This window comes from Natator depressus, chromosome 24 (genome assembly GCF_965152275.1).
Source record: "Natator depressus isolate rNatDep1 chromosome 24, rNatDep2.hap1, whole genome shotgun sequence".
Taxonomy (NCBI): Eukaryota; Metazoa; Chordata; order Testudines; family Cheloniidae; genus Natator; species Natator depressus.
This window is the reverse complement of record NC_134257.1, coordinates 7221301-7239484: the sequence shown is the minus strand read 5'-3', so window position 1 is coordinate 7239484 and position 18184 is coordinate 7221301. Positions and strand designations below refer to the sequence as shown.

At 44.3% G+C, this 18184-nt stretch overlaps 1 protein-coding gene across 1 annotated transcript; it reads right to left on the bottom strand.

Moving 5' to 3' along the window:
* Nucleotides 1-91: 91 nt before the first annotated feature.
* MRPS21 (mitochondrial ribosomal protein S21) lies at nucleotides 92-12447 on the bottom strand. The gene is made up of 3 exons (XM_074938204.1): nucleotides 12368-12447; nucleotides 11295-11498; nucleotides 92-357 (listed from the first exon to the last, which is right to left on the bottom strand). Exons 2-3 carry the CDS (start codon nucleotides 11375-11377, stop codon nucleotides 177-179), a joined length of 264 nt encoding a protein of 87 aa, XP_074794305.1. The 5' UTR covers nucleotides 11378-11498; nucleotides 12368-12447; the 3' UTR covers nucleotides 92-176.
* Nucleotides 12448-18184: the final 5737 nt, after the last annotated feature.

Here is an 18184-nt window from a genome sequence, read left to right as displayed (position 1 = left end):
CTGGTGAAGAAGGGAGATCAGTCTCCATGACCCATTCAAGTCATTGACCTCTTGGCTGAAACTAGCAATGAGGTGATCAGATCTGACAGTGGTGTGTTTTGGGTTGTTTTTTTTGTTTTTTTTTTTTAAAACAGAAGTCACTGGGCTGTTTCCCCAGCTATTGTAATTCTTTGGACCTAACAGCCTAGCCAGGGGTCTTGTCGATTCTTCCTCATTAGAAATGCAATCTTCCTGGCCATCTCTGTGTTATAAATCCGCCGGCACATCTCGTAGGTCTCCCGCTGCCTCTTGCGGCATGGTTTCTCATAGTACCGACGCCGCTTGGCATCCTCAATGATCCCATCCACTGTCAGAATTCTGAGGAAATTAATGAAGTGTCATATTTTGCATTTCCCGAGGGCCTTACAATTGAGCATAATAAAGAGCTTTACATACATTCGTTAAGTCTAAAGCACAGTGAAGTCAGTTGGCCACACAGTAAATCAGGGGAATAGAGTCTAGAAGTCCTATCTCTCAGCCCCCTGCTCTCACCATCAATCCGCACTCCCTCCCAGTCAATGGCACCAACAGGTGACTTCAGCACAATTGGCATAATTTATTAAGCAGCAAAAATAATGAACCCTCCCAACTGCCTCTCATGACAAATTATATCCCGTTTTGCAGATTCAAATTTGTCCACAAACCCGATGTTTTCTTAACTGTTTATTTCTAGAAATTAACATCAGAAATGTCAAATAAAAAAAGGGGGTGATTTCAGCTAGAGAAATGGGCCCCATGCAATTTTCAAATCTCCTGTATTAATCAGTATTTCCTGGGCTTCATTTTGGGGTCTGTGTCGTACATTGTGCCTATGAGCACATTGAGAACTGTAATGAGGAAAATAAAATCCCTTTAAAACTTTGTTATTAAACAAAGTTTGTTATTAACAAATTTTGTTATCTGGTAGCTGTAAAAAAAAATCATGGAATAATGGGACTGTGGCAGCTACCTCCACTGTTAGATTTTATAGTCTCTCTCCTCTTCAGGCTGCAGGCTCATACATGTGCTATTCAGCAGAGGGCAGTAGTGCAGAGAGATTAGAGAGGGCCACATATAGTCTGAACCAGACATTGCTGCAGGCAATAGGAAGACTCCCATTGACTTCAAGGGGCTTTGGATCAGGCCTCCCCAGTGCATCCCCACAGAGATGAGGAACCTTTTATCCACAACATGACACATTCTGTAAGAGAACAGACGCTGCTACACAAAAGGCCTTCTCAATAAGGCTGGCTTACATACATTTCACTGAACGCAACACGTCTGTTTCAGCTGTATTCCTGTGCTAAGTTATTCACGGAAATGGTCTCAACACCATTACTGCTGGCAAGCTATCCATTACAAGCCGGCAGGACGGTGTCCTTCCCCATTCTGTAACTGAGCAGGTGAGCCTTACCCTACAGTAGTTTTCCTTGCGATGTCAACTCTCGGTCCCCTTCTCTCACAATAGGACTCCTACCAGAGTTCAGGTAGTGGCTCTCAACCATTTCCCATGCATTAAATGTCTGTGAGACACAGACAAATTGCTAAGGAGGAGTACAAAAGAATAGCACAAGCATGTAGGAACAAAATCAGGCCAGGTCTACACTACAAACTTCTATCGGTTTCAGTATGTTGCGCAGGGATGTGAAAAATTCACACCCCTGAACAACATAGTTATAACCACCTAACCCCCTGTGTAGACCGCAGAAGAGCTTCTCCCACTGACATAGCAACTGCCTGTCAGGGCATAGTCGCTATATCAGGCCTAATGGCTTCTTCGCTAAAGCGCTACAGCAGCACAGCTGCATCAGTGAAGACAAGCCCTCAGAAAGGCTAAGGCACAAAATGAGTTACCCCTAGCAAGGAACACAAAAAGCAATAAGAAGAGGGTCTTTAAATACATCAGTAGCAAGAGAAAGATGAAGGAAAGCGTAGGTTGTCTATGTAGCAGGGAAGAAGAGCTAATAACTGATGACATCAAGAAACCTGAGGTATTTAATGCCTATTTTGCGTCGCTAGAAAGGTGAATGGTGACCGGATACTCAACATAATATTAACAATAAGGGGGAAAGAAAGCAAGTCAAAACAGGAAAGATCACATTAAAGAATATTTAGATAAGTTAGAAGTATTAAAGTCAGCAGGACCTAACAAAATTCATCCTAGGGTACCTAAGAAACTAGGTGAAGCAATGAAGTGAGCTGTAGCTCACGAAAGCTTATGCTCAAATAAATTTGTTAGTCTCTAAGGTGCCACATGTCCTCCTTTTAATCTTGGAACTGTTTGCAATTGTCTCTGAGAACACACGGAGGAGGGGTGAAGTCCCAGAAGACTACAGAACGGGAAACATAGTGTCTTTAAAAAGGGAACAAAGAAGACCTGGGGAATTATAGACCAATCAGCCAGACTTTGATACCTGGAAAGACACTGGAACAAATTATTAAACAACCAATCTGTGGGCACCCGAAGGATAGCAACGTTATAAGGAATAGCCAGCATGAATTTGCCAAGCACAAATCATGCCAAACCTTCTTAATTTCCTTCTTTGTCAGGGTTACTGGCCTAGTAGCTAGGGGAGAAGCAGATGGTGTGATATATCTTGATTTTAGTAAGGCTTTTGATAGTCCCACATGACATTCTCATAAGCAAACTAAGGACATGCGGTAGATGAAATTACTATAAGGTGGGTGCACAATAGGTTGAAAGACCATACTCAAAGAATACTTAATGGTTCGCTGTCAAACTGGGAAGGCATATCCAGTGAGGTACCACGAGGGTCAATCCTGGGGCAGGAACTATTCAATATTTTCATTAATGACTTAGATAATGAAGTACAGTGTATGCTTGTAAAATTTGCAGATGACACCAAGCTGTGAGGGGTTGCAGGCACTTTGGAGGACAGGATTAGAATTCAAAAAGACCTTGACAATTTGGAGAATTGGTCTAAATTCAACAAGATGAAATTCAATAAAGACAAGTGCAAAGTACTTCACTTAGGAAGGAAAAATCAAATGCACAGCTAGAAAATGGGGAATAATTGGCTGGGTGGTAAAGTAGTGCTTAGTGAATCACATACTGAATGAGAGTCAACAATGTGATGAAGTCGCAAAAAAGGCTAATATCATTAACAGGAGTGTCATATGTAAGACATGGGAGGTACTTGTCCTGCTCCACTCGGCACTGGTGACGCCTCAGCTGGAGTCCTGTGTCTAGTTCTGGGTGCCAGACTTTAGGACAGATGTGGCAAATTGGAGAGAGTCCAGAGGAGAGCAACAAAAATGATAAAAGGTTTAGAAAACCTGATCTGCGAGGAAAGGTTAAAAAAAGGGGACATGTTTAGTCTTCAGAAAAGACGACTGAGGAGGACCTGATGATCGTCTTCAAATATGCTAAGACCTGTTATAAAGAGGACCGTGATCAGTTGTTCTCCATGCCCACTGAAGGTGGGACAAGAAGTAATAGGCTTAATCTACAGCAAAGGATATTGAGGTTAGATACTCAGAAAACCTTTTTAAGTATAAGGATAGTTAAGCCCTGGAATAGGCTTCCAAAGGAGGTTGTGGAATCCCATCATTGGAGGTTTTTAAGAACAGGTTGGACAAACCTGTCAGGGATGGTCTAGATTTACCAGGTTCTGTCTCAGCACAGGGGGCTGGACTTGATGACTTCTCAAGGTCCCTTCCAGCCCTTCGTTTCCATGAAATACCCTACCAACAAAAGGAAAGCGTTATTTCATGCATTCACCCCTTGCCTGCTAGTCAGAGGAAAACTCCTAACCACAGATTGCACTTGAAGGACTATAGTGGGTTTTCTGATATGCCATGTCAGACTACAGGCACATTTAACAGCCTCAGATGAGGAGCAGGGTGATTTAGTGGTTGCCGAAAGGGCTTGATGCAAACGCTGAGTTACTGACTTCACTGAATAACCTTTAACAAGACCCTTGGATCTCAGCCAGTCCAGCTGCTAAACTGTGTAAATACAGCTGCTGCATAAGAATTCAATTCACATAAAATTGCCTGAGATCCATTTTGCCTGTGGCTTAGGACACTAACAATAACTGTAGCATAGGAGTGTATCTCCTCCTTCAGGCACTAGAGGAATTTACCTGTCACAGCTGTCAGTCAAAGACAGGCTTAGATCTTGTCACATCAGATTCTGCAGCTTTTCCAAAGTAAGATCAGGAATAGCTGCTTCCTCTGCTTTATCCTGCACACACTGGACATTGAGAGGAATTTTACAGAGAAGGGAAACAGAAGCAGAGAGATCAGGGAAGTGACTTGCCCCAGTTCACAGAATGAATTGGGCAGAGCCAAGATCATAATCCAGACCTTCTAGCTCCCATACCTGTGCAAAACCATCCTTCCTCCGCTGCCAGAGCAATCACAGAACAACAGAAGAAAGAAAAGGACCTACTAAGCCACTCAGTCCATCTCTACGCTGAGGTCCAACCACTTGTGGTTTGTGACGTCCAGTTTTACAATATGCTGAGCAAGGAGGCTTCTACCACTTCCCAAAGGAGATGAATCCATAGCCTAATATAGCACACTACTGGGAAGTTTTCCTTGACATTCAGCCAGGCATTTCCCTTTTTTAATTTCAAACCATTACCTCTAGTTATTCCACCCTACTTAACTCCTCTCCTTCCTGGGTTGTTACATCTTTCAACTTACACCTCATTCCCCTTTTAGCCAAATTACACTTAAGATCACCTACACTACAAACGCGAAACTTTTTTTCTTGCTTGTGTGGACAGAAAAAGACATGTATAGGAACCATGTTTTAGCCTAAGTATCTTAAAGAGCTTAAACATGGTTTCCCAACATATATAACACAACATGTTCTCATCTATGCGGACAAGAATAAATCCTGTTCTAACACTTAGACATGGCTATTTTTAAAGCAGAGACAGGGCCTTAATCTTTCCTCTGAAATTGATCCCTCCACCTGCCTGATAATTTTTTGTTGCTCTTTATTCTTTCTTGAAGAAAATCAGAATGCACAATAGGGGGATTTCACCACTATGTGGAGAAAACTGCTGTTTAGCTGTCCTTTCACATAAAGTACTTGATGTGTCTACTTGTGAATTTCTTACCAGCAAAGAACAGGTTAAGGGCTAATTCAGACAGAGCTTATACAGATTTAGCAACATGCTATAGTGATGCTTGACCTGCCCAGTAATACAGCCCTGATCAAACCTGTTACAGATTTTAAAGGGATACTGTCAATTACAGTAGTTTAGGCCAGCAATTTCTTATAAAGAAAAGGTTTTACAAACCTGATTATTAACAACGGAGTTTTAATTATATTATTAAAAAAACAACAACCAATGAAAACTGGTTTTTGTTGAGATTTAAAAATTTCCTTTCGGTGTTGGGAACTCAAACACTGCAGCATCTCTGACAGGGCATGTGAATCAGAAAATGAAACTGACCAGAAAAACGCGAAATTGATTGGTTAGTTTTCATCACCCAAACAAAATGAAGTGCCAAATAAAAAAAACCCATCAGTAAAAAAAATGACAGATACGTTAGATTTTAAAACAACATTACTCTTGAGGTAATAGTGTAAAGTACTGCTGGCATCACAAATAAAGAAATTTGCTTTTTAAAAAAATATTTTTTTAATCTGACAGTTTCCCTTTAACAAAGTTCACATTTGAATAGAAGCCTTTTTAGAGCATAAGCATTCACATGGCAATGCACGCAGCCTGTATGTCAGCAGATAACGAGTGTAAGATAAATAGTCTTCAATGGACTGGAAAACCCACCCACAAGCATCCAGCATCCAATAAGATACAGCTCAGTTGTTTCTAGTTCCCCTCCTTGTCCCAAAAGGGCAGCCAATCTGAAGGCAGCAAGTTTTCCTGCATCAAGCACTTGTTATGTCACATCGCGCGCTTAGCAAGTCCCACGGGCAAGAGCTGAGAGAGACACATGTTCAGCTCACCAGCTGCACAGGCATTTTAAAACCGTGTTGCCCTTCGTACGGTTCTGAACAAACACTTATGGTGGAACTGCCATCCAATCTATATTTAAACCAACAACTATGATCCGCAAATCTGCTGAGCGCAGAAACAAGAGAAGAAATACAAAGCCACACGTTCTGTAGTCTGCTGTTAAAAAGGGATGCAGTCAAGGATCTGAGGGCCAGAAGCTGACCTGCAAATACGTTTTTTAAATGAGCCAATCAGTGCTGAATGGTTCCGACTGCAGCTGGGAATTAGGTCCCCTCTAGCCACGATCAGCCAGCTCCAACCCAGTTACGACCTGGCATGCACTGTGCTGCAATAGCATAGCACTCAAAGAAGCCGGTGCAGCATGGAGCCAGCCTCGAGGACACCATGTATACACGGGTTTGAAGTACAGGGCATAGCTTTGCAAAGCTTGTTACGTAAAGGGATCCTTTGGATACAGAAGTAAGTGACTTTGCAGAGCCATACCGTATTCCAAAACACCACTTCCTTGATTCTAGTGTAATCCAGCTCCGCACTTCAACAAAGTTCTCAGTTTCACATCACCTTGGAGTGGTAGCTAGATAGAAAATCAGGACTATGGGGGAACATAAGAATGGCCATACTGGATCAGACCAAAGGTCCATCCAGCCCAGTATCCTGTCTGCCGACAGCGGCCAGTGCCAGGTGCCCCAGAGGAAGTGAACCTAACAGGTAATGATCAAGTGATCTCTCTCCTGCCATCCATCTCCACCCTCTAACAAACAGAGGCTCGGGACACCATTCCTTACCCATACTGGCTAATAGCCATTAATGGACTTAACCTCCATGAATTTATCCAGTTCTCTTTAAAAGAGACTTTAAAAGGCTTTAATATTTAGGAACATAACCCTAAAATTAATAACCTTTTACATTTTTACAGCACTTTTCAAATCCAAAAGCACATCACAAACTACATGTGTATAGCACCACTGAAAGGCAGCCAGCTCTGGGGTGAATGGGGCTGACCAACAGATATATGGCACACTACAGAACAGGGCATAGCAAGGGAGAATAAAGGTTATACTGTGCCTTTGAAATAAAAGCAGCTGTCTTTTCTAAACTTCTTTATGATGATGAAGCCCCAGGTAAATGAAGTATTTGCCTTACACAGCAGAAAAGAGGTTTTATGCTGAACAAAACCCCAGGTCCAAAGTCCAATCTTTTCCAAAGACAGTCTCATTATTGGACAGGAGGGGAACACCACAAACAGAGGACCTAACACCACGCAAACACACACATAACAATGTGCAAGAAATCACAATTTTAGTTGTCACTCCTGCCCTTAAAACGCTAGCCCAGGAGATCAAAGTACTTAACAGAAGCTGAAGCCTGTTGCCAGCGTTTGAATCAATGTCACAATGAGATTGAGAGCTAACAAAGAAAACATATTGCCCTTCTGGATTTTTAGTACTGAAGCCAGCAGAGGTCAGTATGATCACAAGACTGAAGAATTTCAGAGTAGCAGCCGTGTTAGTCTGTATCTGCAAAAAGAAAAGGAGTACTCGTGGCACCTTAGAGACTAACAAATTTATTTGGGCATAAGCTTTCATGAGCTACAGCTCACTTCATTGGATGCATGCAGTGGAAAATACAGTGGGGAGATTTTATATACACAGAGAACATGAAACAATGGGTGTTACCATACACACTGTAAGGAGAGTGATCCGGTAAGGTGAACTATTACCAGCAGGAGAGGAAAAAAAATAAACACCTTTTGTAGTGATAATCAAGGTGGGCCATTCCCAGCAGTTGACAAGAACGTGTGAGGAACAGTGGCGGGGGGGGGAATGATAAATATGGGGAAATAGTTTTACTTTGTGTAATGACACATCCACTCCCAGTCTTTATTCAAGCCTAATGTAATGGTGTCCAGTTTGCAAATTAATTCCAATTCAGCAGTCTCTCATTGGAGTCTGTTTTTGAAGTTTTTTTGTTGAAGAATTGCAACTTTTAGGTCTGTAATCAAGTGACCAGAGAGACTGAAGTGTTCTCCAACTGGTTTTTGAATAACACGTTCTTCTCTCCTGTGAATGAAGATACAAACCCACATGCTAGTAAAGCAAATAAAATCCCAAAGCAAGGCGATGTTGAAATATATGTGCTGGGCTTATGGGACATCAGTGATCTAGGCTTTTTCTACACTACACAGCCATGTTGCTAAAAGTCGGGCAGTGTAAATGCTGTTTGTCAGCACTTTTGTGGACAAAATACTTCCACCCCCTACAAGCGGGATTCGCGTTGTGGACAGGAGAGTGCTCCTGCCGACAACGAGCCATTTACACTGTCACTTGCTGTAGCAAAACTTTTGTCTTTTGGAGGGTTGGGGGGGGGGGGTGTTTAAGCACCTGTGTATGACAAAAGTTTTGTCGTTCAATTGGCAGTGTAGACAAAGCCTTAGACAAGCTTTGCTATATTTGTGGCTCACTAACTCAACCGCAGTAGAAGATATAATGCCCATGCTCCCAAGAGCCCATGTCCCATTATTCTAGTGCAGTCTATATACCCATATGCCTGCAATGAGGGACCCTCAAATACACAAACATGGACTCAGTGGAATCCCCAGAGGCAGAGTGGTGCAGCGGTTAGTGCAGATCACTGGGCATCAGATCTTCATACTATTCTCAGCTCTGCCACTGACTCTCTGACATACCACGAGCAAGTCACTTCACCCCCCACCCCCACCTGTTTCCCCATCTGTAAAATGGGGATAAACCACTCATCTCATGGGACAAGGGAAAGAACTGTAGGGCTTAGTTAATGTTAGTTCCTCAGATGCAAGGTGCTAGAGAAAGACAAAGTATTATTATTCTACAGCATGTTACATTTGCAGACACTGGTTAATCTACAGAAGTACAGTATTTACATTTTGCAGATGGAGAAACATACATCTTGACTCACAAGCAGTGAGAAAGTCCTTGTCAAAGCCAGAAATCAATCACAGAACCCTGGCTCCTATGTTCAGGCCCATTATTTATTGAGCTCTGACAATATACTTGGCAATGCACAAATACAGAAAAATTCCCTAGCAGCTTACACTGTAAATCACATACACCAGGCTATGCCTCCTCCGATGGATGGAGATCTACATACCCACACTATATAGCACTGCCCAATGAACTCACATTAACCTGGAAGAATCAAATGATGACCAGAGAAGAATAAGGGAAAGGCAGTGAAAAAGACATTAAATTCTAAGCATGGTCCAGCCATGAGGCTTGACAATTTATCTTGAAATGAAAAAGCCTGGCATAAATTAATATTTCTTTCCCCAAGACAGAGTTCCCCACCGAACTAAGACCTCATCCAGATCTGATGAGCATTATCCTTAATGCTTTCCACTGTTCCAAACAAAGGCATGCTAGCACATGTATGCTAGACCTCATGGTAAGACAAATGTCCCTTCACAGTATTATTCGGAAGAAGAAAGCAAGTGTCACAGGCCAATATACAGACATTGCCCAATGATCAAATGAGATAAAAGACTTCAGCATTTTAGTTTGTTGTTTCTGAGGAACAAGTAAAGGGTTAATAACACAGCAAGAAGTTTACTATCCCTACACAGTGGGCACCTTCGTTTCTACCACAGACACTGCAAGCTGAAAGTCTTGTCTTGAATTCAGTCAGTGGCAGTTTGGAATGCCAAGGAATGCAGGACCAAGCTGTAAGCCATCACGCAAGTTATATCATTTTAATTTGCATGACAGCAATTTCCTCAAGAATTAAAGTTCAGCTGAATTTCCACACTCCATTTCTCTCTGTTCTAAACTAAGCCTCCCACCTCTGTGCAATCCTTCACAGACATGAACTACAATAACATTTATCCTTCTCTGATGCTTTCCATCTTAGGATCTCAAAGCTTCCCAACACATCTGCAAGGTGGGTATTATCCTCATTTTCCGGGTGGGAAGCTGAGGTGCAGAGAGAAGTGATTTTACCCAGGCCAGACAGGACAGGTTTATCCAGATGATATATCAGCAGCAGGTTGGGAAAATGAAGCCATGTTTCTAGTCCACAAAATCATCCTTCTTTCATACGATATGGAAAAGGCTTAGTGGGCCATCTAGTACAATGTTTCTCAATCTTTTTGATATCAGGGACCAGCTTGCTGCCTTCCTAAACTGTGTCAGGGAGATCTCAGGGACTTGTCGTTGAAAAACACTGATCTAGTACACCCCAGTGCCAATGCAGGATTACTCCCTCCAGCCCAGTTTTTAGTGGATTGTCCCTTCTAATTGAAACGACTGAGCTCCCCTGAAATCTTATAGAATGTCACAGTCCAAAATCTTGATATTAGCAAATACTTCCTAGTATTCAGCCCATGTTTTCCTTAAATTGTCACCCCAATTTTCTAGTTATAACCCTTTTGTGCTGCTCTAAACTAGTCCTTCCACTCATTGGCATCTACACCTTTTAAATACATGCACATCTATTTTGTGACCCCCTCCCAATGATCAATGTGAAATATTCATCCTTTCACAGGCTTACTGGCTTTAATCTATGCTAAATGTTACCTTTTCCCCTTGAAATGTAATGTAATACAGATTTAAATTTAGTGATTTTAATTAATACAGTATTGGGACTCTCATTTTCATGTGACAAAATGAAAATGTTAAGTGAAGCTGAGAGACTATGATTGCCTTGTGCATTTCACATACATGATGAACCCAGGTTTACTGAACTCCATTTCACTGACTCTCCAGGATTAATGAGTTCTTCCCTTTGCTTGGGAGGTCTGCCATGCCCAGAGCCAGCCAGCTTGTTTCAGAGGCTGCTCTCAGAGCACAATAAAGACTAGACAGAACAGCCTAACTGGATCATAGCCCTGTAAAGCCACTTCACTGCAGTTTAAAGTCAGGGGACAGAAAATGCACACTTACCAGCACTTGTTAAATGCATTGTCCCCTTGTGATTTTTCTGTGTTCTCAAGTCTCACCATCCAGTTCGGTCACAGTCATTCAACTGACAGAAGCAAGAATAAAATCCAGACTCCTGACCCTCCCTCCCAGGCCACTGCTCTAACCACTAGACCACATAAGATTAAAACTACTACAACCTGTTAGAAATCTCCCTTCCCCTAGCAGGGGTCGAGTATGTGATTTGCTCAAGTGTTCCTTTGCTCTAACAGTATGCAAAGAAATATAAATCACACTTTATCTGAATGGACATAACCAATCACAGACAAACCTAACAATATTTGCCACAAACAAATACAGAGGACTCACTTTGCTCATCAGTAAAATGCAGCTACTTCTGGAGTGGAGTCTGACAGCTGTTAACATTTACCTGCTTAGTGTCCTGTAAGCAGCATCCACATTCCCATTCTGGACCATCACCGTTCTGGCAATAAATTTCAGGTGATGCGACATTTTGGGTGTAGCTGTTCCTGAAGAAGCTTAAATCACAGAGCTAGAGACCTCTATACTGTGTTTTTGGCTGCTACACAGATAACCTGCTCTTCGGGGAGGCCACTGAAGTGAAGTCTGAGATCTACGGGGAAAAGAAGCCACAAAAGTTAAGCATAAGTAACAGATTTCTAAACAGACATTTCTTGTTCCTTTTCCAATTGATGTGTATGGTGCCGAGCAATCGATTTGTTTCTATCCTAAGGTCCTTTCCTTTAGTAAATTTTAACCAGATCGCTTTTGACCCTATTAACAGCAAACTGTCACACACCAGCAGAATTCTTGAAAATACTCCTAGATGTGCCCAGATTTCCTCTGGTCAGGCCTTGCTTGTCCTGTCCCACGCTGATCACATTTTTAATTACTATTCCTTTGAAGACAAGCTTTAAAAAATAACAATTGTAAAGTATGTAGGGGATTTTGGGGAGGGGGGAGCGGCTACTTTGAGCATTTGCTCTCCAACGACAAGTTTGTGAAAACGTTTGCCAAAATCTCACATGTATGAAGTACTGTTAATTAATCGCACAAGGTGCATCTCAGCAACATCCTCTCGTTAAGGGATCCTGCCACCCCCAATGGCGGGGGGGGGGGTGCCGTCCCACACCCCTCCTCGGACTGGGGGGCGGGTGCCATGCCCCCACCCCTACCCCCTCATAGCTGGGAGGGGGAACCGTCCCCCCCACCCCTCCTCTGCAGCGCCTCCCCGGGCTGGGGGGTGCCGTCCCCCTATCCCGCTCCAGGGCGGGGGTCCCCCTTCGCCCCACCCGTTCGCTGGGGACGGGCCGATCCCAGCCTGCCCAGGAGGGGCCCGGCCACGACCCCGGACGCGGCCGCCTCTGCGCTGGGCCCAGCTTCCACGCGAGCCCGGGGATCCCGAGCGGCCTCCGGCCGCAGCACCCAACCCGCGCCCCGGTCGCCGCCCGCACGGGGGCCCCGCCCCCGGGAGACACTCACCCCCTCCCCCGAGCGCCCCGCGGCCTGGCCAGCCACAGACAGCGGAACCGGAACCGGAACGTAGCACCGCCCCCCCGCCTGGGAAACCATGGCAACCAAGCCCGCCCACTGGGGGTGCAGGGGGAGGTGTTGGGAGGACAGGGCAGGGGGATATTGGGGTTCAGTGTAGGGGGATGTTGGGGCGCAGGGCAGGGGGAGGTGTTGGGGCGTAAGGCAGGGGAAGGTTTTGGGGCTCAGGGCAGGGGGATGTTGGGATGGAGGGCAGGGAGAGGTTTTGGGGCTCAGGGCAGGGGGAGGTTGGGGGCAGGGGGAGGTGTTGGGGTTCAGTGCAGGGGGATGTTGGGATGGAGGGCAGGGAGAGGTGTTGGGGCACAGGGCAGGGGGATGCTGCGGTTCAGGGCAGGGGGATGTTGGGGTGCAGGGCAGGGAGAGGTGTTGGGAGGACAGGGCAGGAGGAGGTGTTGGGGCACAGGGCAGGGAGAGGTGTTGGGGCACAGAGCAGGGGAATGTGTTGGGGGGACAGGGCAGAGGGAGGCAGTTCCCATATTTTCAGAGCAGACCTCTCCTCCATTTATTCTCCCAGGAAACCTTGTGGATTTCATGGGTGTGTAGGATCAGGTTTGGGGTGGGATCTTGGGAAAACTGATTGTGTTGCGATGAGCAATGTTGCACAGAGATTTAAGAGAAAGCCCAAAATGTGTTGGTTTAAATCAAACCCTTATTATGAGAAAGTCAGGCAACCAGCTATGTTTCAGTGCCAAGGTTATAATGCCATAAATAAAATAAATTAGCTAGAAGAGTCACAGAGATGGATACAGGAAGAAAAGAGAAATAGATAGATTAGATGATGTGACATGGGAATGAGTGTGCTAGGTAGAGACAAACAGAGAGGTAGGTGATTAATAGATTATATTCTGAATTGTTCCTACACTGTCGGACATTGCTTAGGGCAATGGTTCTCAACCAGGGGTACATGTACCCTGCAGCTATGCAGAGGTCTCCCAGGGGGTACATCAACTCATCTAGATATTTGCCTAGTTTTACAACAGGCTACATAAAAAGCACTACCGAAGTCAGTACAAATGAAAATTTCATACAGATAAAATGAGAAAGTAAGCAATTTTTCAGTAATAGTGAGCTGTAACACTTTTGTATTTTTATGACTGATTTTGTAAGCAAGTAGTTTTTAAGTGTGATGAAACTTGGGGTACACAAGACAAATCAGACTCCTGAAAGGGGTACAGTAGTTTGGAAAGGTTGAGAACCACTAGCTTAGGGCACAATGTTCCACCATCCCTGTCTATCCTGCTGTTTTACAGAATGGCTACTTTATTGTTTTTCTATAACTTAATTTTTGTTATGAGGCTAGATTGATCCATTGTTCAGCTCCCCAACCTGGAAGACCAGTGTACTACTTTTCATCTGGTCAATACCCTTTGACTTGTCTGACTTGGGTGGCTCTACAAGGAGTTAAAACTCCCACTGGCATAGCTCTCAGGGTCACTGGAACACACAACCCTTTGCACTATGTCCCTAGGGAAGGATAAATTAGAGTTCAAGAAAATGGAACAAGGCTTATTTATAAGGAACAAGCCCTTTCCTACCAGATGTTTAATTTGTGGTACAAAATCAAACAGTACAGTACTCTAATGTACGATCCTTTGCTGATATAGAAGTGTGTTTTGTGATAAGGGATAAAGGACATTCGGCACTGAATGAATGCATGCTTTGGAACACAGGAGAGGTGTTCACACTATGAGGAAGTGTTTGTGGTTAGGACAGGGGACTGGAACCAGGATTTCTGAGTTCTGTAACAGTTCATGGCAACTGCACCTGTATTCCCCTCTGTGATCCAGCAAAGGCACCCACTCCAGGCTCCTCAGCTGTCCTCTCTCTTGGGTAAAGACCCACATCTCTCTCCCTTCTGACCAGGGTTTTCCCCGGCTGTATAGTTCCTTTCCTATGCTGTGAATTCCCCAGCAAGTGAGACTGCCTAAGCAGGCCTACTATGCTTTCTCCTCAGGGGCTATAAACAGTACAGCTGCCCACAGGTATAAGCTGCTACCGCACAGCCCTTTTTAAGCAAGCGCATTTATTCTTTAAGGTGAAAGCATTACAGAGAAAACATATTAGAACAATAAAGTAACCTACACATGCTAAGAAGCTTACCAGAGATCACCCCCTACTCCAGATCACTGTGGCCAGTGATCAGTTCTTCAAACCCCACCAAGGGGTTACAAGTTCATAACAGCTGTTAGCATAGAACAAGCATGCCCACGAATGGTTCATTCTTCCCTTTTTTTTTTCAGTTAGGGCCTTTGAGCTTGTCCTTATGTAACAGCTGATCATTGGACAAAAGTCCCCTCCTCCAGGCAGAGCTTCAAAAGGCTGATTTCTTGCATAGGCAGAGAAGGTACATGTGCATACACCACCCCCTAAAGATTTCCTGGGAAACCCTCTTACCTTTGTTTGCCCCAAAAGTTCATACTTGTCTGGCATATTATTTCAAATCTTCCTTTAAAACTCATAATATTGCTCAGGGATTAGAGTGGTCACATCTCCCCCCTACAGAAGTTACAATCCACAATATGACATAAACTTTGCATGGTCACATTATCTGCCACTGTCTGTTCATCAAACTCATGCCACCAAACCATTACTTATGAGATGTCGAGCAGGGAGCAAGCTAACCAGTGTTTTATAAACTGGGGGAGGGCTAGCAGAAGCACTAGGCCATCACTGAGGCTAATGTTTGTCATACATACTCTCTGAGCTCCTCTGTCAGTTCATGCTGAGTTTGGTCAATATCACATTAACATATGTGGAAAGTCATTGTTCTATGGAGCAGCACTGGAGCAAAATGTCCTTCCTAAGGGACAAGTGTCAAAACTGGCAGGGGCCTGCAGAAAAACGAGTGTTGGCGATATGTTCTAGATAGACTCCACCACCCGCACAGGAACTGAACTCCTCCGTTTATCCATGGAACAAGTACAGCATGCTGGGCAAGTTACCCATACGCTGTCTCACCAGTGGGTGTCACCTATACCCTGGAAGTCCCATTGCTAATGGAGAGAAAGGAGTTCACTCCTTGGTCTTATTGAGCATATTCTGCAATAGCTATTCCAGTCAATTTCCCGGTGTAGACAAGCCCTTACATGTTTTCAGCGTAACCACAATAAAGGATGTCACTGTTTCTCTCCCACACCTGCCCCCAGTCAGCATGGTTTGCACAGACTTCAGCCTGCCTCCCTAGCCTCATCAAATGCCTGGGAGAAAATATGAGCTTTGTAGCATGCCAAGGAGGTTAACAAGGCCACAGTCTGATGGACTGAGGCAAGGAGAGAGTTGCCTTCGCAGAAATTACTCTGCCAGTAGCCCCTTTCCAGTTTAAACCAAGGAGAATTCACCTCAGGCGCCACCACCAATCACAACAGCCATTGGATCGCACAAGGAGAGAGGCAGCCCGTCATGTAATGAAGTCCTAAATCATTTGGGGCTCTGTTCTCCAATCCCACCTCATTACAAGTGTTGGGTGAACCTCAGGAAGGTTCCTAGTTTGGGTTGGTTCAGATCAACACCCTGTTCTCTGGCTGATCCAAAACCGTGTGTCGGCAAAATCGGGCTGGAAATCTCATGATGTCAGGCTCACTCATGAGATTTCTGGAATCAGAAGGGACCAGGGATACCATGAAAACAGACTTTCTTGCCCATATGCTGGTGCTTCAGTGTTTCATCATGGCCCAGCCCACACCAGGCTTCAGCAATGAGCAATAATAAGGTATGGATTAATCACACATTTCAGTTACTTCCAATAGTATTCATTCAAAAAGCAAGGCCTTCAATGGGCTTTAGATCAGACTCTATCTGAAGGCCCCAATATTCCCAGCTGCTCCATGCAGAGAAATCTCTGAGGCCATGTGGAGCCCCATGGTTGTGCATGAATGCAGGGGTTTGCCAGCATGGAGTGGCTTCCAGGATCAGGGCCTTAGTTATTAAAACTTAAGTGAACTTTAAACATGCATCTGTTCATTGCTGAGTGGGTGAGAAAGGGAAAAGAGCAGGCTGGGGAGGGCAAAGTTTTTGTGATGGCTCCTGCTGGCTCTCAGATTCGTGCTGAGTCTGATCAATATCACATTAATGCTATAGCGGTTTTTCAATTACAAACCCATTGTTATGGGAGTTTACAAGTGGGGTGTATAAATTCAATAACATTTGACACAGAAGTTCTCTCAGGGGTGAATATTACCAGGGGTGATTGTTTTTAAACAATATCTGAAGAGGGATGATGGTGGGAGACAGCACGTGGTCTGAGATCAGGAGTGGAAGCCAGGATTCTGGAGAACTAATCTTGGCTCTACCATTGACTTGCTCTGTGACCTAGGCCAAGTCACTTTACTTCCCTCTGTCTCAGTTTCCCCCCAGTGTGTAAGATGGAGAAGGTAACATTTCCCAGTCTGGCAGTAGAGGTAGTTAGGATTAAATTTGGTCATGCTTGCAAAGTACTCCAGAAAGGCAGCATACTAAATATTATTATTACCAGGTCAACAATCTATGGACTAAGATGGGTTTGCACAACACACACATTAGAAGGGTTTCCTATGAGGCATTCCACTCTATTGGGTTAAAATCCACATTTAAAAAAACGCCTCCATCCAGATTTGCTCAGCAGACTGGAAGAGCTCAGTAGGGGGCCTTTGAGTGAAAAATCGGTGCTTTACAACCTTCCATAAATGGTCTTTTGGGTTTGGGGCTTTTTAAAAATCTCCCATTAAAAGGACAGAGTCTCATTTCTCCGTCATCACTTACCTTTAAATTCTACCTAGGAAAGCGATCTTGTGGAGCTCCTCCATTTCTTCCTTCTCCATCTTGTCTCATAGTAGCTCAGTTCACAAGCCAAAAGATATTTTTCTAGTTGGCCAGGCAGCTCTTCAAATTGAACCTGGGGGAGTCTGAATTGGTAGCCGGGCGTCTTTCTGCCTCTCACCTCATCAGCAGTAATAAAGATCCTTCAGTTGGAACTTAGCTGAGGAGACGCCAGGCAGAATGGACTCCAGCTCGCTTGCCAGGAGCTGTGGCGGCTGTCGCAGAACCACCGGGGTGAAGAGCTTTTTCAGGCCGGTCCTGGTGGTGGAAGTGACTCAGAAACTCACAGGGAACAGTTGGGGAGTCAGAGGGGCCAGTTTTACAGCATTACTTGTCAGAGAAGACCCACATTTTTATGAATGTGGGTGTGAATTTAAGGTGATGGCTCCACAGCCCTGGAGACCCAGATCCTCTGTGTATCAGCAGAACAAGGTGAGACTCCCACTGTGAGCTGATCAGCGTGTCTCAATCCTGACCAGAAGGCCAAAGAGAGCTGTATCCATAGCCCACTGATGCCTTGACCGCTCTGCTGAGATGATCAGTGAGGGGCCAGTTCCTACCAATGTCATGGAGCCTTGCCCACATGCAGGGCTGGATTTAGGGGCAGGCGACTGCCTGGGGTGCTGAGCTTTGCGGGGCTCTGGGTACAGTTTTTGTTGTTAGCGACAAAAGGGAAAATAAAATGTTGGAAGTAACATGTTTCCGGTATTGATGGTAGTACATTTCAGTTCTTCTTAACATTAAAAAGTTTCTAAAAGCTTAGTGGAAATTATTATTATTTTTTTTTTGCTTATATATGGCACAAATAAATACACATTTACAGATCCTGGTGTGCAAATGTATTGTCTTATATGACAGGACTAAATCATGCACGCAAAGTCATGAAATGGGCTACAAATGCAATAAAAAATAAGGTAATTCAAAAGTTTAACAAATGGGGGTGGGGGGAAGCAC

What these genes read in the sequence shown, in the direction of transcription:
- MRPS21 (XM_074938204.1), bottom strand. Translation starts at nt 11,377, where the DNA reads ATGTCGCATCACCTGAAATTTATTGCCAGAACGGTGATGGTCCAGAAT. An exon ending in GCTTACAGGACACTAAGCAG is followed by an intron (nt 358 to 11,294) that starts GTAAATGTTAAC and finishes TAATTTCCTCAG; the next exon opens with AATTCTGACAGTGGATGGGA.